Here is a 27274-nt window from a genome sequence, read left to right on the forward strand (position 1 = left end):
TTAAACTTTATATATTTTTTAAATCCCCAGCTGAGGATATGTTTATTGATTCTAGAGAGGGATGGAGTGGGCAAGGGAAAGAAACACGGGGAGGAGGGAGAGAGAGAAACACTGATGTTCGCATTGAGCGGTTGCCTCCTGCCTGCCCTCTGAATGAGGGTCAAACCTGCAACCTAGTAACGTGCCCTGACCAGAAAGCAAAACGGAAACCTTTTGGTTTAAGGGATGCTGTTCCAACCTACTGAGCCAACTAGCCAGGACTCAACTTTACATTTCTTTATGGACCTTTGCTCCTCACACTAATCTTAATCCCTCCCCGCTCCCTCCTTATATCTTCCTTAATAAAGAGTTTAAAATAAGGCTAAGTAACTAAATCTGCCACCAAAACTCTAAAATTCAATTTTTTATGATGGAAACCATACTGACTCTCTCAACTAAGAAACAGAAAAATCCTTTGATTCTTAAAAAATAGGTAATCAGCACATTTATGATCAGCTTTCCTACCTAATAGCTGACCAACAATTTCTACTTTAGCATTTACCAAATGAGGTAGAAAGTTGAAGATATTATCTTAAGGGTTACATTTATGTCTTACATATTAAACATGCTTTAATGTTCCACATTAAACAAAAGGCAAAATTCAGTATTTTGAGGATTGCACTGTAAAGGGGAAGAAACAAGGGGACCTGAAACTGGTAACTTTCATCATAAACAAAAACCTGCAATTACACAAATACACATTAGGCCAAGTCCTGTTGTACCTGTTCAAGCTTCTTAAAAAGTGGGTCTTTACAAGCCACTTCTCTGAATTCACTCACAAGATCGGAGATAGAGTCACTTTTGTTATCTTCCCAGGGTCCAGGAGCATCCTGACATGCCACTGGCTGTGGTTCTCGTTCAGGCAGAGGAAAGACTGCATCTGTTTCAGATTTATCTGACTGTAGTCTGCAAGGGCTGTTAGACTCCAAATTCTGTTCTTCACTACGTGATTCTTCTTCACTTAGGAAAGTGAAACTGTGTGAAAAATGTGTGGCTTTAACAGCAAAGCTGGTGGAAATGTTCACATTTGCTCGCTTCTCTTCATCTGCTTCCAAAATGGGAAATCCACGATTTAATATAACTCCAGCACGAGAAGAATTGGTCATCCACTGGCTTAGGAAGTCCTGCCCACCGTTTAACTCTGAAGACGTTGGCATCAAGAACATATCGGTCCAATTTTCTACTATATTTAAATAATGTAAAAGCTAGAAGAGCTATTAATTTCCAACACCTGTAGAAGACAAGAAGTATTAAAGATAATCCACCCAAACCCTGACCCGGCACAAAAATCTACTAAATATTTCATATATAAAAGGCTTTAACTAGCAAAGCAGTTGGGCATTAAGCTACGTGGGTTTTTTGTTTTGTTTTGTTTTTTTAGTTCAAATTCAGGGGATCAACAAGCTGAGTTCCTTTCTGATCTAATCATTCTGATGATTTGAAACAAGCACTAGATCAGTTGATCTAAAACTATGGGCGCTAAATCATCTTCTAAGTTATTCAATTATCAAAGGAAAAAAATCCACTCTCAATATCATTCACATCAAGCACTTTCATACTTCTGGTCCTGGTATAAGATTGGTTCTTTGCCCAATCTTATACCAGGACTTTACCCGAGGAACCTGTGTTCTCCCAAATTTAGGACAGAAATCATCCCCACCCCCCATGGCTTTACCCAGCACTGTTTTCCACGGTCCCTTACTCCTTCATCTCTCTAGGTAGTCCCTCACCAGGTAGTCCCTCATCTGCATTCCTAGGGGTCTCTGCCATCACTATGTTGGCATTCGTCCCACTATTTGTGGTATTTTGCTTTTGTGTCTATAATTAACCCAGCTAGGAGCTCCTTAAATATATCTGTATATTCAATACAGCCTAGCATCACCCATTCCTGGCAGGTAGGAGAAATCTGATGTTTGCTAAAATTACGTTAAAATTAAATCACAATTAAGGTTATATTGTTGAAAATAAATTCAGTACTATAAAGTATTATTTGAATTCATTCAATGTTCAACAAAAATTACATTGGTTCATGCCAAGGAACAGCTACTCTATATGAATCATACTCTAAAACAGGGGTGTCCGAACCAAGGCCCACAGGCCAAATCAGGCCCAGGGTGACTATGAACGCAGCCCAACAAAAAACTGTAAATTTACCTAAAACACTGAGATTTGAGATTTTTTGTGATTACGTGTCACAGTTTCAGGTAAAACAAATGTATGTATGTTCTTGCTATTTGTAAAGTGAACAGTTCACTTGCAAGTGAATTGAAGAAGTTGGAAAATCCATCAAAAGAAGTTTAAATTTTGTGCTCTGACGATGGATGATAGCACTGATGATACAGATACAGCTCAAGTTGCCATTTTTATTAGAGGTACAACGAATATATAACGTCACTGAAGAAATGGCCTCTTTAGTGCCATTAAAAGTCACAACTAAATCAATAGATTTGTATGAAGCAATAAAAATATGTTAAAGCAATTTTCTTTGTCCATTGCCAACATAACTGATGGTGCTCTGGCAATGGTGGGTAAAAGAGAAGGACTTGTAAAATTGATAAACAGTAATGCAATTACCACCCAAATCTCACATTTGATGAAGTATCACTGCACAGGACATCAAGAAAATTTATGCACAAAAGTTTTAAATATGCATAATGTCATGCAAATCATCATCAACACTGTGAATTTTATAAGAGCCAAGGGACTGAATCACCCCCAGTTCTAGGAATTCCTTAGAAGTATTGATGTTGACTTTGGCAACATAATTTACTTTTCGGAAGAGGGCCAAGTCGAGGCCAAATGTTAAAAAGATTTTATGATTTGTGACATGTTATCAAGTTATTTATAGTATCAAAAAACAAATTTGTACCAGAACTAGACAATGAAAACTGGCTTACAGATTTAGCATTTTTACTGGATTTAACTGCTCGTTTAAATGAGTTAAACATGCATCTTCAAGGTGAAAACTGACTTACCAATACCATATTTTAATCCATAACAGTGTTCCAAATGAAACTGAAATTATGGCAAGCTCAAATTAAGGCAAACAACGTTATGCATTTCTACACATTGGCTAAACACAGTCCTGTGAACAGTGAAAATATGCAGCCTTGCTTTTCAAATTGATACAAGAAGTTGAAAACAGATTTCAAGATTTCTAAGAAAATAATATTTTGCGACTCCATTTTCAGTTGGTAAAATGTTACTTGCCAATTTTCAAACGGAATGCATACAGCTGCAATCTGACACTGAACTTAAAGAAAAATCTGATTGTGTCTCTTTACTGGATATCTATAGGTAGGTCCTATCTCCCCAGAGACAAATATCCCTTGGTTCACAATCATGCCATATTCTTGTCATCAGTATTTGGCAGCACCGACATTTGCAAGCAACTATTTTCAAGAATGAAGCACATTAAGCCCTGACTGGTGTGGCTCAGTGTATTGAGCACCGACTGGACTGCAAACCAAAGGATAGCTGGTTTGATTCCCAGTCAGGGCACATACCTGGGTTGTAGGCCAGTTCCCAGAAGGGGGCTCATGAGAGGCAACCATACATTGATATTTCTCTCCCTCTCTTTTTCTCTCCCTTTCCCTCTGTTAAGCAAAATGTTTAAAAGAAGAAAGAATGAAACACATTCTAGAGTAGAAAAAAGAATGAAACACAAGAGTAAAATTAGAACCAAAATATCTGATAAGCATCTTGAGAACTCACTGAGAATTGCAACTACCTCTATCAAACCAGGTACCAATGCACTAGTTTCTCAAATACAATGTCAAACATCCCACTAGTTTTGCTTTTTATATTTATATTATTTTTAAAAATCAATGACATTTTATTACTTAGATACATACATTTTCTATACTTAGTGATCACAAACTTGGGACCTGAGCAACAACTTTAAAAGATTATCAAAAGGGCTGCTGAATAATTAGGGTTATTATGTGAGGACTTTTTTGCTTATCTGTGGTGGTAGATATCATGAAAATTATGCACGGACCTTGTTTTTGCTCATCAGTTTTCATTAGTATTTGTGTATTGAATGTGTAACTCTTCTTCCTCCAGTGTGGCCCAGAGACACGAAAAGGTTGGACACCCCTGCTGTAAAATAATGAATTTCCTTGTGTAATTGTCACTGCACAATAAACATAATAAGGATATCGCAAAGAACATAAGCCACTTCTCATTTGCCTGTCTGATTTTTTTCAATAAGCATTTATTTTCTAACTCTGCAAGATATTGTTTCAAAATGGGGAAAATATATACACATAAAGCTAAATTATACAATGTTAAATATTAATAAACACTAAGGAAAAAATAAAACCTGTGTGGGGGAAGCAGATTGCATTTTTAGATAGGGTGAACAGAAAGTGAACAGAGTCCTCACTTAGAGGATGAAATTATGGATCTGGTGGAGGAGGAGGAGCTAATGGTACTGCTAACATGGGCAGAGTAATACCCAGACACTCTGCGGTCATCCAGTAACTCGCCAAAAGGACTAACACAAAGGGAAAGAAGAGAAGCACTGCTCTATATTATCTAGGCCTTTTAGAAAACATGGAGATGTTCCTTTAGCCACATAGATGCAAATCTACAAGAAAGGTGATATTGTAGATCTCAACAGACTGGGCACTGTTTAAAAACGAATGCTCTACAAATGTTATCATGGAAAACTGAAAGAGTCCACAGTTTCACACACACAGCACGCAGAGGGCATTGTTTTAAACAAACAAAGGCAAGATTTCTGTGGAGAGAATCAATGTACATACTGGGGTGTAGTAAGAATTCTAAAAGCCAAGATAACTTTCTGAAATATGTGAAGAAAAATGATCAGAAAAAAACAAGGAAGCCAAAGATAAAGGTACCTGGGTTCAACTGAAGCACCAGCCTGCTCCACCCAGAGAAGCGCACTGTGTGAGAGCCAATGGAAAACACCCAGCACTTCTGGAACCCATTCCCTATGAATTCATGACATGGGAAGTGTAAAAAAAGGGAAAACAAAGACCTCTGTACTGTTTTTTTTTAAAAAGCACCCAATTTTCAACCTCATATGATCAGACTATATAACCCATTATTCTTCCTTTACAATTTACAATATCTTCATGTCACTGGGACTCTCCATTTTATTCCTTAAAATTTTCTGGCTGTAGGGAAAGAACTAGTTAAATACCATGTATGGATGGCCAATGGACATGGACAATAGTGTGGGGATTGACTGTGGGAGAAGGGGGTTGGAGTCTCTCTCCACAGGGGTGACCAAAGGGGAAAAAGGGGGGAAAATTGAAACAACTGTAATAGAATAACAATAAACTAAAATAAAATTTCTGGCTGAGCAACTGGAAGAATAGAGTTGCCATTAATTGAAATGAGAAAAACACATGAGGGATGTAATAGGTTTGGGGGAAAGTTGAGAAATGAATTTAGGACATTTTAAGATACCTATCAGACACGCAGCAGAGGTATCGTGTAGGTAGCTGGATGCACAAGAATGTTTAACTCACAGACAAGGCCAAGACAGTGAAGCACAAATGCGGGTATCCTCAGCATGCAGATAGTATTTTTTAAAATATATTTTATTGATTATGCCATTACAGTTGTCCCATTTTCCCCTTCACTCCCCTCCCCCCTGCACAACCCTGCCCCACCATTCCTCCCCTTTCGTTTATGTCCATGTGTCACAAGTTCTTTAGATTCTACATTTCCCATACTATTCTTGCTCTCCCCCCTATTTTCTACCTAGCGTCTATGCTACTTATTCTCTGTACCTTCTCCACCCTTCTCCTCCTCCCACTCCCCTGTTGCTAACCCTCCATGTGTTCTTCATTTCTATGGTTCCACTCCTGATCTAGCTGTCCTCTTGGTTTGCTTTTGTTTTAGGTGTGGTTAATAACTGTGAGTTTGCTATCCTTTCACTGTTGATATTTTTTATCTTCTTTTCCTAGAGAAGTCCCTTTAACATTTCATATAATAAGGGCTTGGTATGATGAACTCCTTGAATTTGGCCTTATCTGAGAAGCACTTTATCTGCCCCTTCCATTCTAAATGAAAGCTTTCCTGGATAGAGCAATCTTGGCTGTAGGTCTTTGGATTTCATGACTTGGAATATTTCTTTCCAGCCCCTTCTTGCCTGTAAGGTCTCTTTTGAGAAATCAGCTGACACTCTGATGGGACCTCCTTTGTAGGTGACTGACCCCTTATCTCTTGCTGCTTCTAGGATTCTCTCCTTCAATTTCATCTTGGCTAATGTAATTATGATGTGCCTTGGTGTGTTCCTTCTTGGGTTCACCTGCTTTAGGACTCTCTGAGCTTCCTGGATTTCCTGGAAGTCTATTTCCTTTGCCAGAGTGGGTAAGTTCTCCTTTATTATTTGTTCAGATAAGTGTTCCACTTGTGGTTGTTCTTCTTCCCCTTCTGGTACCCCTATAATTCAGATGGTGGAATGTTTAAAGATGTCCTGGAGGTTCCTAAGCCTCTCCTCATTTTTTTGTTTCTTCATTCTTTTCTGTTTGGTCATTTTTTTCTTCCTTCTGGTTCACTCGATTGAGTCCCAGTTTCCTCTCCAACACTATTGGTTTCCTATGCATTTTCCTTCATTTCACTTAGTTTGGCCTTCATTTGTTCCTCTAATTTGGGACTAAAATCAACCAGTTCTGCAAGCATCATGATCACCAGTGTTTTGTACTGTGCATCTGAAAGTTTGGCTATTTCTTGGTCACTCAGAATTATTGGCTCTGGGGCTTTGAGCTGTTCTTGAGCCATAATGTCTTGGTCTGTTTGCACCTGTTAGGTATGAGGGGTGGAGCCTTAGGTGTTCACCAGGGTGGGACGACCGAGGTCACTGGGTTGTGACTTTGTATGTGGGGGCAGGGTCAGGGAGGGGTAATGATGTTTGTTCCGCTCTCTCTTGGGTTTTCGGTCCCCTCTGCTACTTCCCACAAGCAAACTGGGCCCTCCTGGTGCCGGCTCCCAGGTGTGTGGGCCGTTGCACCCTCCAGGACCCTGTGGTCTCTCCAACAAACTCTCTGTGATCCTGGGAACTTCTCCTGGCACCCAACCCTGAAAGTTTCTCCAATTGGTGCTTTCAGGCTTTAAGTCCTGGCACTGGGGACCTAGCCTGTGTGGTCTGTGTCACTGCTAGCTCCTTTGCCTGTTTTATCTGCATGCGAATGTGTGACCACAGTCAGCCAGCCACCTTGTGCCCCCACTGGGTCTGCCCACAGTCACCCCACATCTGGGATCCACCAACTGCTGCCTGTGCTCCTGGGTCAGTCAGGCCGCTTTTGCCTGCCCAACTCAGCTCCACCTGCTGCTGACTCCGCCCCTCTTACCAGTCTGGCTGAATGGTTCATTGTCGTCGGACTTCCGTACGATTCAATTTTCTGTGTTTTGGTTGCGTTTTTGTTACTAAAACTTTGTTGTTTTTAAACTTGGTTGTGCGAGGAGGCACAATGTTTCCACCTACGCCTCCACCTTGGCCCGAAGTCCCAGATGGTATTTAAAGACCCTGGATGAAACCACTAAGGAATTGAGGTAGACTAAAAAAACAGATGTTAAAGGTATAGTGTCCTTGAAGACAAGTGAAGAAAATGTTTCAAGAACTAAAGGGCTACATTAATGCTGTTAACAGTGAAGGGTGAGGAGAACTAATAACTGACCCTAAAATTTAGCAAAGCAAAGGTCATGATAACTTCATGAGAGCAGCTGACAGGAGGAGGCTAAAGCTTTAATGGAGGGGATATATAAAAGAATAAGAAACTGGAGACAGTGAATATAGCTAACTCTTTCCAGGAATNTGGTGTGTTCCTTCTTGGGTCTACCTGCTTTGGGACTCTCTGAGCTTCCTGGATTTCCTGGAAGTCTATTTCCTTTGCCAGACTGGGAAAGTTCTTTATTATTTGTTCAGATAAGTGTTCCACTTGTGGTCGTTCTTCTTCCCCTTCTGGTACCCCTATAATTCAGATGGTGGAATGTTTAAAGATGTCCTGGAGGTTCCTAAGCCTCTCCTCATTTTTTTGTTTCTTTATTCTTTTCTGTTTGGTCATTTTTTATTTCCTTCTGGTCATTTTCCTTCATTTCACTTAGTTTGGCCTTCATTTGTTCCTCTAATATGGGACTAAAATCAACCAGTTCTGTGAGCATCCTGATCACCAGTGTTTTGAACTGTGCATCTGAAAGTTTGGCTATTTCTTGGTCACTCAGAATTATTGGCTCTGGGGCTCTGAGCTGTTCTTGAGCCATAATGTCTTGGTCTGTTTGCACCTGTTAGGTATGAGGGGTGGAGCCTTAGGTGTTCACCAGGGTGGGGCGACCGAGGTCACTGGGTTGTGACGCTGTATGTGGGGGCAGGGGCAGGGAGGGGTAATGGTGTTTGTTCCGCTCTCTCTTGGGTTTCAGTCCCCTCTGCTACTTCCCGCAAGCAAACTGGGCCCTCCTGGTGCCAGCTCCCAGGTGTGTGGGCCTGTGCACCCTCCAGGACCCTGTGGTCTCTCCAACAAACTCTCTGTGATCCTGGGAACTTTTCCTGGCACCCGACCCCAAAAGTTTCTCCAATTGGTGCTTTCAGGCTTTAAGTCCTGGCACTGGGGACCTAGCCTGTGTGGTCTGTGTCACTGCTAGCTCCTTTGCCTGTTTTATCTGCGTGCGAATGTGTGACCGCGGTCAGCCAGCCACCTTGTGCCCCCACTGGGTCTGCCCGCAGTCACCCCACACCTGGGATACACCAACTGCTGCCTGTGCTCCTGGGTCAGTCAGGCCGCTTTTGCCGGCCCAACTCAGCTCCACCCGCTGCTGACTCCGCCCCTCTTACCAGTCTGGCTGAATGGTTCACTGTCGTCGGACTTCCGTACGATTCAATTTTGTGTTTCGGTTGCATTTTTGTTACTAAAACTTTGTTGTTTTTAAACTTGGTTGTGCGAGGAGGCACAATGTTTCCACCTACGCCTCCATCTTGGCCCGAAGTCCCAGATGGTATTTAAAGACCCTGGATGAAACCACTAAGAAATTGAGGTAGACTAAAAAAAACAGATGTAAAAGGTATAGTGTCCTTGAAGACAAGTGAAGAAAATGTTTCAAGAACTAAAGGGCTACATTAATGCTGTTAACAGTGAAGGGTGAGGAGAACTAATAACTGACCCTAAAATTTAGCAAAGGTCATGATAACTTCATGAGAGCAGCTGACAGGAGGAGGCTAAAGCTTTAATGGAGGGGATATATAAAAGAATAAGAAACTGGAGACAGTGAATATAGCTAACTCTTTCCAGGAATTTTGTTATAAGGGGAAGGAAATAAATAGAACAGTAGCTGCACAGGGAGGCAAGGGCAAGAGATTTTTTTTTTAAGACAGAAGAAACAAAACATGTTTGTAGGCTGATGAGGAGGGGAGCCCTGCCATATTCATGCCTTTGAGGGGAGAGCCTAGAGACGTAGCACCAAAGTGGAATGACATCTCACACTACTTTCCAGACATAATTCTAGACTTTATCAATATAATATATGTAAACCAAAGGAAAATAAAAAATGGCAATTTGGAGGACAACACAAACACATATTTAGACTCATACCTAGTGTCTGAAAAACATAAGCATACAGAAGACAGAAAAAGAAGTACATTAATGCAAACATTAAAATATGCTCATCTTCACTCAACTGAATAGAAACTAAAACAGTAACAACATACCATTTTTCACATAGATGGCAAAGACTAAAACTTGATTAACAGATATTATAGAAAAGAGGAACCCTTTCATGAAGTGTTACCTGGCAAGGTAAACTGGTACAACATTTTGGAGGGCAATTGGACAATATCTATCCAAAATGTAAATGCACAGAAACTTTGTCCCAGCAATTTAACATCTAGGCATTTTGTGCTATATTGGCATAAGTTCACAACATTTACAAACTAATTTAACTGATTTAACAGGGGCCCAGATAATTATGGTATTCATATTAGGCAGCTATTAAAGAGAACAAGTTAAGTTCATTGTGGAACAGTGAAAGGACAGCAAACTGACACTTATCAACAACCACACCTAAAACAAAAGCAAACCAAATGTCATCAAGATGACAGCTAGATCAGGAGCAGAACCATAGAAATGGAGATCACCTGGAGGGTTAGCAACAGGGGAGTGGGAGAAGTACAAGGGGGGAGAAGGTACAGAAAATAGCATAGACAGTAGGTAGAAAATAGATGGGGGGAGGGCAAGAGTAGTAGGGGAAACATAGAATCTAATGAACATGAGACACGTGGTCATAAACTAAAGGGGGGGAATGGTGGGGGACGGGGTGTGCAGGGTGGAGGAGAATGCAGGGGGGAACAGAATAGCAACTGTAATGGTATAATCAATAAAATATATTTTTTAAAAAAGTTAAGTTCATTGTGTTGACATGGAAGTACTATATATATCAAAAATATACTGTCAACTGACAAAAGCAAAATGTAAAGCAGTGTGTAACAAACAAAAAAAATACAATGACATAGACCTGTGCTGTCCAACAGTGTAGCCACAAATCACATACACCTATTGAGCACTTGAAATGTGGCTAACACAACTGAAGATTAATGGCATCATTTTATTAGGTCAAAAATCTAGATTTAATGGAATTTGAAAATGAGACTGCAGTTTCCCTAGTCACTTTACTGCACTGTATAACTAACTGAAAATGCTTGTGCCCCAAACATGATGAACAGCACTTGTATCAGTTCTGTAAACATGAAAACAAATGATCTGTAAGATTTTCATAGTAATGTGGTAAATGGACATGCACGTAAATTGAGTTGTTACAAGAATAACGATGGAGAACATGGACAGTACAGCCTCTTGTGCAAAAGTTACCTTTGACAAATGTAAAAAGTATAATACAATATTGCAAACACTTAAATTCACATTTATCTGGGACTTCCGGCCAAGATGGAGGCATAGGTGGAAACTGTGCCTTCTCCCACAACCAAGTTTAAAAACAACAAAGTTTTAGTAACAAAAACACAGCCAAAACAGACAGAAAAATTGACCTGGACAAAAGTCCAACAACAATGAAACATTCAGCCAGACCGGTAAGAGGGGTGGACTCAGCGGCGGAGCAAGGTCGGGCAGGAAAGATCAGCAGACCAACCCAGGAGCATAAGCAGCGGTGGTGGCGGTGGCAGTTACCAGAGGTGGGGTGGCAATGGACGGACCCAGTGAGAGCACAGGGCGGCTGGCTGACCGCGGTCACACATTCAAGCACAGATAAACCAGGCGAAGGAGTGAACAGTGAGACAGACCTCTCAGGCTAGGGCCCCAGCAATGAGAATTAGAGCCTGAAAGCACCAACTGGAAAGACTTTTGGGGTCGAGGTGCAGGGAGAGTTCGTTGGAGACACCCACAGGGTCCTGAAGGGTACACAAGCCCACACACCTGGGAACCAGCATCACAAGGGCCCAATTTGCTTCTGGGAAGTGGCAGAGGGGTCCGAAATCTGAGAGAGAGCAAAACAAAGGCCATTGCCCCTCTCTGACCCCACCCCCACATACAAAGTCACAACCCATCAACCTGCGTGGCTCCGCCCTGGTAAACATCTAAGGCTCCACCTCTCATACCTAACAGGTGCATACAGACCAACACATTATGGCTCAAGAACAGCTCAAAGCCCCAGAGCCAATAATTCTGAGTGACCAAGAAATAGCCAAACTTTCAGATGCACAGTACAAAACACTGGTGATCAGGATGCTCACAGAACTGGTTGATTTTAGTCCCAAATTAGAGGAACATATGAAGGCCAAACTAAGTGAAATGAAGGAAAATGCACAGGAAACCAATAGTGATGGGAAGGAAACTGGGACTCAAATCAATCGAGTGAACCAGAAGGAAGAAAAAAATGATCAAACAGAAAAGAATGAAGAAACAAAAAAATGAGGAGAGGCTTAGGAACCTCCAGGACATCTTTAAACGTTCCGACATCTGAGTTATAAGGGTACCAGAAGGGGAAGAGGAAGAGCGACAAGTGGAAAACTTATCTGAACAAATAATAAAGAACTTCCCCAGTCTGGCAAAGGAAATAGACTTCCAGGAAATCCAGGAAGCTCAGAGAGTCCCAAAGCAGGTAGACCCAAGAAGGAACACACCAAGGATCATCGTAGTTACATTAGCCAAGATGAAATTGAAGGAGAGAATCCTAGAAGCAGCAAGAGATAAGGGGACAGTCACCTACACAGGAGTTCCCATCAGACTGTCGGCGGATTTCTCAAAAGAGACCTTACATGCAAGAAGGGGCTGGAAAGAAATCAATATTCCAAGTCCTGAAATCCAAAGACATCCAAGATTGCTCTATCCTGCAAAGCTTTCATTTAGAATGGAAGGGGCAGATAAAGTGCTTCTCAGATAAGGTCAAATTCAAGGAGTTCATCATCACCAAGCCTTTATTATATGAAATGTTAAAGAGACTTATCTAAGAAAAAGAAAATAAAAAATATGAACAGTGAAAGGACAGCAAACTCACAGTTATTAACAACCACACCTGAAACAAAAGCAAACTAAGAGGACTGCTAGATCAGGAACAGAACCATAGAAATGTAGATCACATGGAGGGTTAGCAACAGGGGAGTGGGAGGAGAAGGGTGGAGAAGGTACAGAGAATAAGTAGCATAGACGCTAGGTAGAAAATAGGGGGGAGAGCAAGAATAGTATGGGAAATGTAGAATCTAAAGAACTTGTAACACATGGACATAAACGAAAGGGGAGGAATGGTGGGGGAGCAGTGTGCACGGTGGAGGGGAATGAAGGGGGGGTGAATAGGACAACTGTAATGGCATAATCAATAAAATATATTTAAAAGTTCACATTTATCTGAAGGGATTTATCTATTCTGATACTATGAATATTCAAAAAGACTAACTGGAGACCTTCAAAATTTACCTAGACTTCAAGCATTCGGTTGACTTAAGCCACCTTCCAGAGCAGGAAACTACTTGGTCATCTCTTCAAGTTCCATAACGTCAATATAAAATAAGAAATATGACATTTTTGAAAATGTTTTTAAAAAGAAGAAAATATCTCTACTCCGTTTTCTGAAGCAGAGGGGAAGTGGACATACTCAGTTAATTCAAAACCTCCACAAGACCATGAAAAGTAACTAGCAGGTCGAGAAGGTGGTAACTGATCGGTCCCCGAAAATACACCTCCTGGAAAGCCACGATTCCACGGCGGATCTTTAAAGACAAGGACCTGACCATGGTGACAACACAGACTGCACCGTACGGAGGTAAGAAAGCAACACCGCTCTACACTCTCCTTGAGCTGACTGCGTACCTGAGCTAGCAGCAGCTTAAAGTGGGGACAAGAACTGGTCAGGTGAGGAAGCACAGGATCCCCCCCGAAACCCTGTCATGCTGGAACAGGTATTCGCTACCGCCGGATGGCGCCGGACGACCCTTCGGCCTGGAGCTGGACATCCCGCGCGCCACAGGCCCTTTCAGATGCAGAGCGGCGAACCTCACCGCTGCCCCTCTCCCTTCGCCCACATATTACCTCTTCAACTACCCAGGCCTCTCAGTCCGCTCAAACCACTGCCGGAATCGCCGCTGTATTTACAAAAGAGCCGCCAGAATCACAGCCCCCGGATGGAGCCCCGCCCCCGATCCTAGGGCTCCTGGGAAATGTAGTGCCTACCCGCCACTCTGCACCTGGTTCACGCGGGCACTACCGGGCTCCCGCTGACTACCACTCCCAGCGACACAACGGCAGTGAACGTTACCTAGGGGATGCCAGGCGGGGCGTCTTCTCCCGGGCCGGAGTCGGGCGGAGGGAAAACCGTTCCTAGAGTAAACTTCCGGGACAGGCAGGCAGCCCGACCCCTTCGCAAACTAGGAGGGCGCCTCGTGTGGAGGAAAAACCGGAGGCGGAGCTAACCTTTCAGCAAATGTTATGGGGGGGGGGGGGGGCGCGGCCAGGGCCGTTTTGCTTACTGTCGGTCTGTTTTGGAGGTTTAGTTTCTCTTAGTCTTTGTTTTCCACTTTGGCTGAGAGTGACTTAGTAAAGGTAAAGACAGACATCGTCCACACTATTTTTTTTAAGCCTTACCAGAGGACTTTTTATTACTTTGTCAGAAAGGGGAGGGGAGAGAGAGGAGCAAAATAAGAAAGAGTAGATCCATTACCTCCTGAACGGACTGGGGATCCCTGAGGCCCAGAGAGGTGATCAACTGGGAATCGAACCTGGTAGCCTTGAGCGTCGGGCTGCCGCGCTAACCAACAGCCACACAGGCCATTGCCATATTGTTTTTAAAATCGTTTTTTATTTTCAGTTACCCTGGACATACACTACAATATTAGTCTCAAGTTTACAACCAAGTGATTATACATTACATAAGTTACTAAGTGATCATCCCATAAATCTTGCATCCGTTTGGCACCATAGGTCGTTTCAACGTAAGAAACTCAAACCTGTAATGAATTTTTGTAAGTTTGGTAGAAACAATTGCCAGGAAGCAAAATCCCAACAAATTGAGAAAATGCCCTGGAGAATGGCAATTTAATACCTTATTTTATGCATTACAATCAAAAGAGCACTCATAAGGGGGTTATATGAAATCCACTGGTGATAGATTGGGGGGGTGGAAGAAAGCAAAGCAGAGAGTTGGGGGGAAATTTCTGGGTTTGGATAAAAAGTAAAATTGACACATCTTTTACATAGGTGGGTACTGGATAGTAATAGTCAACAATTAATTAACATGGTAACAAAAACAATGGGGATTTGTGGTCTCCCCCTGGTGTGGTGCCTGTGCTTTAGGGGTCTGGCAAAGGAGATTTGACACTACAAAGGCATGCTATTGTAGATGCGGAAAGCCAACAGACAATGCTCAGTTAAGGTAAAGAATGACCTTTGTTAGGGAAAATACAGGCCTAGGACATTGTTGCAGACAGCTCTCTGCCTGGTTTTAGGAATTGTATCTCTATCCCTTGTGGCTAAGGGCGAAGGATGACCTCTGGAATGCCAGCTTCAGGAGATAAAGCTTGTCTCTGGTAGCAAACACTGCCTCGGTTTCCTCTCCGTGCCCCCAAAGCCTGGTTGGAAGTCAATGACGGGTAAGACCCTCCCCCTCACAGCCGGGGGAGGGGGGGCAACCTAAGCCAGATCACTTGGGAGGCCTTCATGGAAGGATGGGGGGGGGTGCTACAACAAAGAGGGAGCCATGGACTCTCGCCCCTGCCCCCTGCCCCATGCTCTCTGGGAGAAGCGCTTCCTGGCTCTAATCCCCTTAAGCCTGAATACCTGATGGGGAGAGGTGCAGCTCCTTGCCTTGCTAGAGGTGTCCTGGGGAACAATCTGGCATCACAAAGACTTCCTGATAAATCTGTGAAATCTGCTCTGCTAAGAGTGCTTTCATTCATATGTTAAAGGTTCGAGCAAGAAACCCTAAAACTCTGTTCCTGACAGAGTCTGACTCATAGCCCTCAGATTTCTTTGAAATGTTATCTACTGTTTGATCCTTGCACCTTGTATTCCTGTGTATTACAACCCAATAAAAGACTCTAGAGGAGGGGGACCGAGGCCTTTTTCTCCTCGGAGAAACTGGCCACTGTTCATGGCCTTTTCCCTCTGGGAAAATGGCCACTTCTCCCTAAGCAGGTCACATCATGTCTTATTCATATTTACTCTCATCCGTGGCACTCAGGGTGGGGGGGGACTTGCGAGGAAAGTTGCCCCCACAGGACATGACTAACCGCCATGACCTGCTGTTAGAAAGTTTTGAATGTCAGACCATCCTGTGGTTACTTTAGGTCTCAGAGTTTATAGGGCTGCCACACAGTCCTCCCTGAGTTTGTCAGGTTAAGTATGTGGCTCCTTTTCTTCCACAATAGTTATTAGAATATTATTGAGTATACAAGGGGTGACCAAAAAAAAAACCCAGAGTTATTTCTAGAGGGTAAGCCCCTTGTAGTACAGGCTTCCCCCACTAGGTGAGTGTTTTAGGAACCGATCTATATCAGTGTACCATCTGGCGTTATGATTCAGCTTCAGTGAATTTCTTTTTGAACACTATTTTTGTTGTTGTTGTTAAAGATTCTATTTGTTTATTTTTAGAGAGGGAGAGAAACATCAATGTGTGGTTACCTCTCACACACCCACTTCTGGGGACCTGGTTCACAACCCAGGCATGTGTGCTACACTGAGAATCTAACCAGCGACCCTTTGGTTCACAGGCAGAACTAAATCCACTGAGCCACACCAGCCTAGGCAACTTTTTGAAGACTCTTTCAACACATTTCCATTTCATGATGGGTGATTTATAAGCACACCTACCCACATCACACTGAATGTTCAGCAGTTTTTGACCAAAAAACAGCATGATCCCTGTGTTCTACCGTCCCTATTCACCCAGTCTCTCCTGAGCAACATTTTTTGTTTCCCCAGATGAAAAAAAGTGCTCAAAGGTGTTAGATCTAGGCAGGTCTAACAGGAATGAAAATCACCAGGCGAGAAAATGGCACCGTGGGAAGCTGCCTGCAGACCGTACCCAGGAAGATTAGGGTCAGCCTATCTGGTATAAAAGGATGCAGCTTTCACCCAACAACCAGTTCTAGCCAATCAGACTCTCTGATACCCCAACTACAGGTGTTTGCATTTAAAAACCCTGACCTAAGAACAACCAAGAGTCCTAACCTTCTTTAGTTGGCTCCACTTTCCCCCCATGAGTCCCAGCCTCCCTTGGTTGGCTCCACTTTCCCTCTTATTCCCCACTAATAAACCCTGCTCTCCTTAGCTCACTGTGTCCGTCCATTTTCTTGAGTGACTCCAACCTAGGAAAAGGAAGATGTTTTTCTGATGTGGAAGAGGTAAAGCAAAAATCGACAGAAGCACTAAAAGGCATCAAAATTGATTCATTCAAAAACTGTTTTGAGTAGTGGTAGAAACTCTTAATAGGTATATTAAATCATATGAAGAGTACTTTGAAGGTGGCTGAAGTTTATATATGTAAGAATAAATACACAGTTATTTATACATAAATTCTGGAGATTGGGGGGTCTTCTGATGTAGAGAGATCTGATCGGATCACTGGGAGGATTAGGGACGGACCATAGAAGGAGGTTGCCTGAGGCAGTGATAAGCAGTCTAGAATAGGATTGGTTGAGAAACTGAACACCTCAGGTGAGCTTGGAACTATGGGCTGGAAGACTTGAACAGAAGGAAGGCAGAGACTGACTCCTTCTCTTCCTTGAGGATGCCTGAATGACCATGCTGTAGCCACCTACGTATCCCACCTACGTATCCCAAATGACAGTATTTATTTTATTTTAATGATTTTATTTGTTTATCTTAGAGGGGAAGGGAAGGAGGGAGAGAGAAATATCAATGTATGGTTGCCTCTCGTGCATCCCCCGCCAGGAACTGGGAACTGGCCTGCAACCCAGGCATGTGCCCTGACTGGGAATCGAACCGCGATCGTGTGGTTTGCAGACCCACGCTCAATCCACTGAGCTACACCAGCCAGGGCCCAAAAGGACAGTATTTTAGATGGGCACAAGAACTCCGAGCACAACCTAGGACTGGTCTGGCCTGGCAGAGGGTGGCAGGGATTTGTTTCTTTGGGTGTTATTGAGAGGATAGGCTCTGAGGAAGAAGCCTGTCATTCTTCCAAAATTGTGTAACTTGTAACTTATGTTGTTTTAGGTTGTAAACCAATCCTATAGAAAATAGGTAATTAAAAACTAAAAATGGGGAGGAAAGATGGCAGCTAGATAAGAGGGATCAGATTCCACTTCCCCCTACACATGGGAGAAAAACCTAGCCGATCTATGGAGGAACAGAGCAGACAGTCACCAGTACCACAGTTTATATGAAAATAGGAGATCAAAAATTGTAGTGGACGTTGAAAAACCAGAGGGTGAGGAAAGTTCTTCAGGACAGTAAGGGCCCAGGGATCAGCGAGGGGACCAGGGAGGCTGCAGCCCCAGCCCCGGGGCCTGCTTGGCCGACCACAGGGCTCTTGGGAGAGAGCTGGGTCGGTGCTCCCTCCCTGGCCAAACAGGGTTTGAGCAGCACCAGGAGTGACCTGGCTGTTTGGAGTCACAGAGAAGGGAGTGAGGACTAAGTGGAAAATACATAAGGGCTGTGAGCACCCACACATAGCCCTGGGAAGAGTGTGCACCTTAGCCCATGCAACCTGAGGCAGCCTTGCCCGGCATGTGCGCCTGCAACTCTGGGAGCAAGAGCTTTGTGAAATGCCTGGGGCCGACACCCATGGACCCGGAAAGAGCACATGCGCCTCAGGACACCTGGAGCCCACATTGGTAAATCTGGAGTGACTGCCCGTGCCTCAGGAAGTCCAGAGTCCATACCCAGGGCCCTGCAGAGGGGCACCAGGCTAGCTCTGGGGAGAGTGAGCAAGAGGCTGACAGAGTGCTGAACAGGAAGGGAGAAAAGCATACCAGTCACCCCTCAGCCTGCTGCAGCCAGCAAGAAAAGAAAAACTAATTTTGCCAGTTTGAAATCAGCAAGAGGTTTTTTGTTGTTGATGATTGTTTGTTTCTTTGATTTTTTAAAGTAATTATTTATTTTTTAATTTTTATTATTTTTTATCTCTCAATTTCTTTTGCTTCTCTTTCCTTCTTTCTTGTTTTATTCCTTCTTCCTTTCTTTCCAGTTTTATCTCTTATTGCTTCCTTAGTCTGCTTTTTTTTTAAAAAAAATACGCACAAGTGAGACAAAAAACTCTGGAACTGTGGAAAGACCAGAGTTGGGCCCAAAGAGGGGGCATCCCAACAGTTGAGACAAAGAGACAAATTTCACTTTGCTATTACACAGAACCTGAAAGTTATTGCATATTTGTATTATTATTTTTTATTATTCTTACATCTTTCATTTGAATGATATTTTTCTATTCCTCTTCTTTCTGTTTAGTCTTCTTTGCTTTGCCGGTTATATCGTATCATTTGGCAGGTTTCCCCTGTCCTCTCATTCATAGTGTATTGCTAATTTACTATCTTTCACATTACCTGTTGTCCCATTAGCACACTAGTGAAGGTCCTATACTCCCTATTCTTGTTATCTAGATCTCATAGATTCTGTCATATGATCATTGCTCTAATATTATTGTAAATAATAGCTGTTCCATACTATTGTAAATACTACACTACACCCTTCCCAGATCTTAGCCCACTTCATAGTTTCCTGAACTCTATTACTGTACAGGTTAACTCTATTCTCTCACACACTACATCTATTTACTATCCTTTACTCTCACCTGACCTCAGAATCTGACCTCCCACAACCTCACTGCTTTCTAGATCCAACTCACAATTCTTCCCTCCCCAACAAGAATCTTACCTTCTTTCCATCGCTTCTAAAATGTGGTTAGTTGGGCGGAAGATCAGGGTTAACACTATACATAGCCAAAGGATCTCCTGTCTCTTCTCTACTGGCTGCTACTGTAAATATCATAGAATATTTTCTTGCTATTTTAAACCGTATTGTCTTACCCTTCCAAATGATCACCAAAAAAGTAGGTGGAAGCAGTGAACACCAGGAGACTACACCACTGAATCTCACAGGTATTTTACCACAGAAGTTCACAACACAAAACCAAGGAGTCAGAACAGATCAATTTAAGAAGCTGAGGCTAACAAGAAGAGTCTCACAAACAATGGGAAGACAAAGAAACAATCCCCAAATTAAAGGAAAGGAGGAAGCCTTGGAAAGAACACTAAATGCAATAGAGGCAACTCAACAATCAGATACTGAGTTCAAAGCAATGATTATTAGGAAGCTCCATGAGCTCACAGCAAATTACCAGAAACTACAGGGAAACTACAATGAACTCTCTGAAAACTATATCAACATTAAAAAGGAAGTAGAAACTATCAACAAGGGTCAAGAGGAAATGAAGAATATGATATCTGAACTGAATAACACAGTAGAAGGAATCAAAAGCAGAATAGATGAAGAAGATCGGATCAGCAGGCTGGAGCAGAAAGTAGAAAAAACATGCAGAAAGAGCAAGAAATAGAAAAGGGGATCAGAAAGAATAAAGAGGGATTAAGAGAAATAAAAGACAATAGGAAATGTAATAATAACCAAATAATGGGGTTACCAGAAGGAGAATAAGAAGAGCAAGGGATAGAAAACCTATTTAAAAAGTAATGATAGGAAACTTTCCTAATTTGATGAGAGAAGAAGTCACACAAATCCAGTAAACACAGAGACTCCCAATCGAGAGGAACACAAAGAGGTCCACTCCAAGACACATTATCATTAAAATGGCAAAATTCCAAGACAAAGAGAGAATCCTAAAAGGAGCAAGGTAAAAAAAATAAAATAACATACAAGGCAGCCCCAATAAGTTTAGCAGCTGACTTCTTAGTGGAAACAGCTCCAAATAAAAAGAGAATGTCAAGAAATATTCCAAGTAATGAGAACCAGAGGCCTGCAACCAAGGCTACTTTACCCAGCAAAGCTCTCAATCAATATAGAAGGCCAAATAAGGAGCTTCCTGGACAAAAAAAAGTCTAAAAGAATACACCTCCACCAAACCAGCTCTGCAAGACATGCTAAAGGGACTGCTTTAAGGAAAAGAAGGAAAAGAAAGAGAGAAGAACACAGGTACAAAAATAACAATGAATAAGTACCTATGAATAATAACCCTAAATGTAAATGGATTAAATGTTCCAATAAAATAGAATAGTTGAATGAAAAAGAAATCGTGACCCACACACATGCTGCCTTCAAGAGACCCACCTCAGGACAAAATACCTACACAGACTGGAAGTAAAAAGCTGGAAAAAATTTTTCCAAGCAAAAAAAGCCAAGGTAGCAATACTCATATCAGACAAAATAGTCTTCAAAAAAGGGGCCATAAATAAAGACCCAGAAGGCCACCTCATAATACTCAAGGGAAGAATGCACCAAGAACACATAAACATCAAAAATATATATGCACCCAACATAGGAGCACCCAAATATATAAAGAAAATCTTAGAGTACTTCAAGAAAGATATTGACAGCAACACAATTATAACTGGGGATTTTAACACTCCACTATCAAAAATAGACAGATATTCCAAACAAAATATTAACAAAGATATTGTGGCATTGAACAATGCCCTAGATGAAACGGACTTAACTGATATATATACAGCCTTTCATCCCAAAGCAAATTACACATTCTCTTTGATGCACAAGGAACATTTGCAAAGATAGACCACATGATAGGCCACATAACAAGCCTCAACAAATTCAACAAAATTGAAATCATACCAAGCATTTTCTCTGACAACAAGGGACTGAAACTAGAAACCAAGCCAAGGGAAAAAAACCCAAACATTCAAAATCATGGAGACTGAATAGTATGCTATTAAACAATGAATGGGTTAAGAATGAAATTAGGGAAGAAATCAAAAATTTTCTGGAAACAAATGAAAATAAACTCACAATAACCCAAAACTTATGGGGCACAGGGAAGGCAGTCCTGAGAGGGAAGTTCAAGGTGATACAGGCCTACCTAAAAAAGATAGAAACATTTCAAACAACCTAACCCTATGCCTACAAGAACTTAAGGAACAACGACAAAGACAGCCCAGAGCAAGTAGAAGGAAAGAACTAACCAACATCAGAGCAGAATTAAATGACATAGAGACTAAAAACACAATTCTAAGGATCAATGAATACAGAAGCTGGTTCTTTGAAAAGATAAACAAAATTGACAAGTCTTTAAGTAGGCTCATCAAGAAAAGAAGAGAGAGGACACAAATAAACACAATCAGAAATGAAAGAGGAGAGATTACAACTGACACCACAGAAATACAAAAGATTGTAAAAAATAACCATATAGAACTGTATGCCAAGAAATTTGAAAACTTGGGTGAAATGGGCAAATTTCTATAAAAACAACATCTTCCAAAACTGAATGAAGAAGAAGCAGAAAGCCTGAACAGACCAATAGCAGCAGATGAAATTGAAGCGATAATCAAAAAACTCCCAACACACAAAAGCCCTGGACCAGATGGTTTCACAGGAGAATTCTACAAAGCATTTAAGGAAGAGCTAACCCCTATTCTTCACAGACTATTCCAAAAAATACAAAATGATGGAAGATTCCCAAACTTTTTTTATGAAGCCAACATCATCCGAATCCCAAAACCAGATAAAGACACAACAAAGAAAAAGAACTTCAGGCCAATATTACTGATGAACATAGATGCTAAAATCCTCAATAAAATATTGGCAAACTGCCTCCAACAATACATTAAAAAGATCATAAAGATGACCAAGTGGGATTCATCCCAGGGATGCAAGTATGGTTCAATATTCACCAATAAGTAAATGTACTACATCACATTAAAAAGAGCAAAGACAATAATCACATGATCATATCAATAGGTGAGGAAAAATTATTTGATAAGGTATAGCACTCATTTATCATAAAAACACTCAGCAAAGTGGGATAGAGGGAGCATTCCTCAACATAATAAAGGCCATATATGAGAAACCTACAACCAACATCATACTCAATGGGGAAAAACTAAAAGCTTTTCCACTAAGATCAAGAACAACACAAGGTTGTCCACTTTTACCACTTCTACTCAATATAATATTGAAAGTTTTAGCAACAGCAATCAGACAAGAAAAAAATAGAAGGCATCCAAATCAGAAAGGAGGAAACAAAACTGTCATTGTTTGCAGATGACATGATAGTGTACATAGAAAATCCTATAGACTCCACCAAAAAACTGCTCAACCTAATGAATGAACTTAGCAAAATAGCGGAATACAAAGTCAACATCCAGAAATAAAAGGCATTTTTCTGTACCAACAATGAAACAGCAGAAGCAGAAATCAAGAAAAAAAATCCCATTTGATATAGAAAAAGAAAAATAAAATACCTAGGAATAAACCTAACCAAGGAGCTAAAAGACCTGAATGCAGAAAAGTACACAACATTGAAGAAAGAAATCAAGGAAGACACAAACAACGGGAGACATATACCATGTTCATGGACCAGAAGAACTAACATCATCAAAATGTCCATATTACCCAAAGCAATTTAGATATTCAATGCAATCCCTATTAAAGTACCAATGATATACTTCACAGACATAGAACAAACACTTCAAAAATTTATGTGGAACCATAAAAGACCCTGAATAGCTGCTGCAATTTTGAGAAAGAAGAGCAAGGTAGCAGGGATCACAATATCTGATACCAAACTGTATTACAAGGCCACTGTAATCAAAACACTCTGGTACTGGCATAAAAACAGACACATGGACCAGTGGAACAGAACAGAGAGCCCAGAAATAAACCCAAGTCTCTATGATCAATTAATATTCAGCTAAGGGTGCAGCAACATAAAATGGAGTAAAAATAGCCTCTTCAACAAATGGTGTTGGGAGAACTGAACAGCTAAGTGCAAAAAAATGAAACTCAAGCACCAACTTACACCATGCACTAAAATAAATTCAAGGTGGATAAAAGAGTTAAATGTAAGCTGTGACACCATTAAAGTCCTAGAGGAGAACATAGGCATGAAAATCTCAGATGTTTCACACAGCAACATTTTTAATATGTCCCCTAGAACAAGGGACATAAAGGAAAGAATAAACAAATGGGATCTTATCAAAATTAAAAACTTCTGCATGGTAAAGAAAGCAGTATTAAAATAAAAAGAGAACCAACTGTATGGAAAAACATATTTGCCAATGATACCTCAGACAAAGGTTTAATCTCCAAAATATAAAAAGAACTCACACTACTTCACTCTAAGAAGACAACTAACCCAATTAAAAAATTGGAAAAGGACTTGAACAGGCACTTCTTCAAGGAGGACATACAGAGGATCCAGAGACACATGAAAAGATGCTCAATATAGCTAGCTATCAGAGAGATGCAAATTAAAACCACAATGAGATACCAATTTACACCGCCAGAATGGCCATCATAAACAAAGCAACAAACAACAAGTGTTGGAGAGGTTGTGGGGAGAAGGGGACCTTAGTTCACTGTTGGTGGGATTGCAGACTGGTACAACCACTATGTTTCCATAGTATCGAATTTTCTAAGAAAACTAAAAATGAATCTGCCTTTTGACTCAGCAATTCCACTGCTAGGATTATACTCTACAAACCTTGAAACACCAATCCAAAAGAACCTATGCCACCCCAATGTTCATGGCGGCATAATTTACAATGGCCAAGTGTTGGGAGCAACCTAGGTGCCCATCAGTAAATGAATGGATCAAAAATCTATGGTGCATTTACACAACGGAATTCTATGCAGCAGAAAGAAAGAAGGAGCTCCTACCCTTTGCAACATCATGGATAGAACTGGAAAGCATTATGCTGAGTGAAATAAGCTAGGTGGTAAAAGACAATACCATATGATCTCATCTTTAACAGGAAGCTAAACAACAAAACAAACAAGGAAGCAAAATATAACCAAGACACTGAAATAGAGAGCAGGTTGACAGTGACCAGAGGGGAGAGGAGGGGCAATTTCAGGGGAATAAGGGAAGGATTTACAGGAACAAGTATAAAGGACACATGGGCAAAAGCTAAGGGGGGTGGAAATGGGAGGGAGGTTGGGAATACTGGGGGAGGAGGGGTTGGCTGGGATGGGAGTAAAAGAAAACTACTTGAATAATAACTAAATTTTTTAAAAGTGTTATAAGAAGGTACCACATTTAGTAAAACAAAACAAAACTAAAACTAAAAAGAGGAACTCAAGACTTAAATATTTTAGCTTTAAATGATAGGTTTAAGTAATTAAAGCTGTACCTCAAGAGTTAAAGATTTCGGCCTTAGTTGATAGGCTTAACTGACTACTGCATTTAGAAAGCTGTTATTTCAAAATTGTGTAGCTTTTCAATAAAGACTCCTTTTTTACCAAAATTCTGCCTCTGGAATTTGCCTAGAGGGTGGCTATGGGGAGCAGGACCCACTTGCTGTTCAATAATATCCTCTCATATTTCCTGTGCTGTACTTCACTTTCCCCATAACTGTTCTGTAACAACAAATTTGTATTTCTTAATCCCTTCACCTTTTTCACCCATCTCCCAACCCCATTCCCATCTGGCAACCATCAAAATGTTCTGTGTATCTGTGAGTCTGTTTCTCTTTGGCTGCTTTGTTTATTTTGGGTGGGAGATGGGTGAAACAGTAACTTGAGATGGGCACTCCACAGTAACTTGAGTTGGGCACTCCACTTGTGCCCCTGTGTGGGCTGTGTGTACTGTCCTGTTGTGGTTGAGCCTTGACTACTGTTGGCATCACGTGGAGGTCCCAAAGCCCCACAGCCCCATTTTCACCCCCTATCAGCACCTCGGAGTTTCGCTCTGCAGTGCCAGGCAGTGGATGTAGTCTGTGTGGCCCTGGAGTGCCTGTGTGAAGGTCCCCGTCTCTAGATCCATCATATGCAACTGGCAGTCTACCCCCTGCCAGAATGAGGGAATTCTCCTTGGGGAGGAGAAGCAAAGCATTGATCTCAGGCACTTCCAGGCTGGTCCTTCTTGAGGATCTCCACCCAAAGCCAGGCCTTCACCTCCCCACCTCCAGCACTAAACAGATGTCGATCGGTGGAGACCATGCTGTAGATGGGCCCGTCATGGGCTTGGAAGGTCACTGTGGGCTTCTTACATTCTTCTTTGGCCTCAGAGCTCAAAGCAGCAGACAAACTGAAGATGGCTATTTGCCCATAATTGTTGCCAGACGCCAGGAACTTCCCGCAAGGTGAGACACTCTGGGAGAAAATGGCCATGTGCAGCCAGCCGCTGCAGCACCTGAAACACTTCCCTCTTCACAGGCATCCCACCATCCAATACTGCCAGTTGGCTCAGGCTGAAGGTGGTCGTCATGTACCACCAGAGCCCCAGGAGCCGATGTGAACGTTGCAGAGACCCGGCTGGACACTAAGTAGCGTCCACTGCAGCCCCCTACCCCAGATCCCTACCCCAAACCCTTCACACAGACCTGTTTTCCAGTGGCTGCTGCCCTTCTATCCTAGATACGAGAAAGTAATCTAACACAGAAATTGTTTGGGTCTTCAGTCTGTTAAAAGGGGAAAAGTTTTACTGCATCTGCCTAGAAAGGAAAGATTCTATATTCTTTATTTTTATTTTTAATATATTTTATTGATTATGGTATTACAGTGCTCCTGGTCCCCTCTCCCCACCTTGTCCCCTTCCTCCTCCCATTCCCTCCACCAGTCCCTCCCTTTAGTTAATGTCCATAGGATGTGAATATAAGCTCTTTGGCTACTCCTTTTTCTCTATTGTTCTTAATATCCCCCTGCCTGTTTTGTACTTACCAATTATGCTTCTTAATCTCTGCACCTTTTCCCTCATTCTCCCCCTTCCCTACCCAGCTGATAACCCTCCAAATGATCTCCATATCTATTATTCTGTCCCTGTTCTAGTTGTTTGCTTAGTTCGATTTTTCAGATTGAGTTGTTAATAGTTGTGAATTTGTTGTCATTTTAATGTTTGCAGTTTTGATCTTTTTCTGAGATAAGCCCCTTTAAGATTTCATATAATAAGGGCTTGGTGATGATGAACTCCTTTAATTTGACCTTATCTGAGAAGCACTTAATCTGCCTTTCCATTCTAAATGATAGCTTTGCTGAATAGAGTAATCCTGGATGTAGGTCCTTGCCTTTCATCACTGTTGTATACTTCTTGTCAATCTTGAACAATAATTAATTTTTTGACTTCTTGTCAAGGGCCTTCTTTGTAGGCCCTTCTAGCCTACAAAGTGTGTTTTCAGAAATCAATGACAGTTCCCATTTATGGGAACTCCTTTGTAGGTAACTCTCTGCATTTTTCTTGCTCCTTTTAAGATTCTCTCTCTACCCCTTCGAAAAGCACTCTTTGGGCCTTTCACTAATGACCCACCAAGCCACCAAGAAAGGGCAAAGTAAAAACACTACTTTTGGGTGAAGTGGCAGCATGTCGTGTTGTTTCACTTCAATTGGTGGTGGGATAATGGGTAAAAAAAAAAAAAAAGTAAAAATAAATAAATAAACAAATAAATAGATTCTCTCTTTAACTTTTGGCATTTTAATTATGATGTGTCTTGTTGTGGTCCTCTTTAGGTAAACTTCTTTGGGACTCTCTGTGCTCCTGGACTTGTATGTCTGTTTCTTTCACCAAGTTAGGAAAGTTTTCTTTCATCATTTTTTCAAATAAGTTTTCAATTTCTTGTTCTTTCTCTTCTCCTTCTGGCATCCCTATAATTCAGATGTTGCTACATTTGGAGATGCCCCAGAGACCCCTT

The 27274-nt window shown here is 41.6% G+C and overlaps 1 protein-coding gene, 1 non-coding gene and 1 pseudogene across 4 annotated transcripts in view; 1 reads left to right on the top strand and 2 right to left on the bottom strand.

Annotated features, from left to right (window-relative positions):
• Positions 1–13625, bottom strand: part of CPAP (centrosome assembly and centriole elongation protein) — a 70163-nt gene extending 56538 nt beyond the window's left edge. For all 3 annotated transcript variants that reach the window (XM_037037137.1, XM_037037136.1, XM_037037135.1), the window contains exons 1-2: positions 13542–13625; positions 762–1270 (exon numbers count right to left, since the gene is read on the bottom strand). In XM_037037137.1, coding sequence (XP_036893032.1) covers positions 762–1205 — 444 coding nt within the window. In that variant the 5' untranslated portion in view covers positions 1206–1270; positions 13542–13625. The remainder of the gene's footprint in view (positions 1–761; positions 1271–13541) is intronic.
• Positions 13626–18280: 4655 nt separating this feature from the next.
• Positions 18281–25876, bottom strand: LOC118980448 (THO complex subunit 6 homolog; annotated as a pseudogene).
• Positions 25877–26849: 973 nt separating this feature from the next.
• On the top strand, positions 26850–26985 carry LOC118980638 (small nucleolar RNA SNORA21). Its single transcript, XR_005065164.1, has one exon. It is a non-coding gene; the product is annotated as a small nucleolar RNA SNORA21 (small nucleolar RNA).
• Positions 26986–27274: the final 289 nt, after the last annotated feature.

This window comes from Sturnira hondurensis, unplaced genomic scaffold, assembly GCF_014824575.4.
Source record: "Sturnira hondurensis isolate 20B ecotype Veracruz unplaced genomic scaffold, ASM1482457v3 Scaffold0022910, whole genome shotgun sequence".
Lineage (NCBI taxonomy): Eukaryota > Metazoa > Chordata > Mammalia > Chiroptera > Phyllostomidae > Sturnira > Sturnira hondurensis.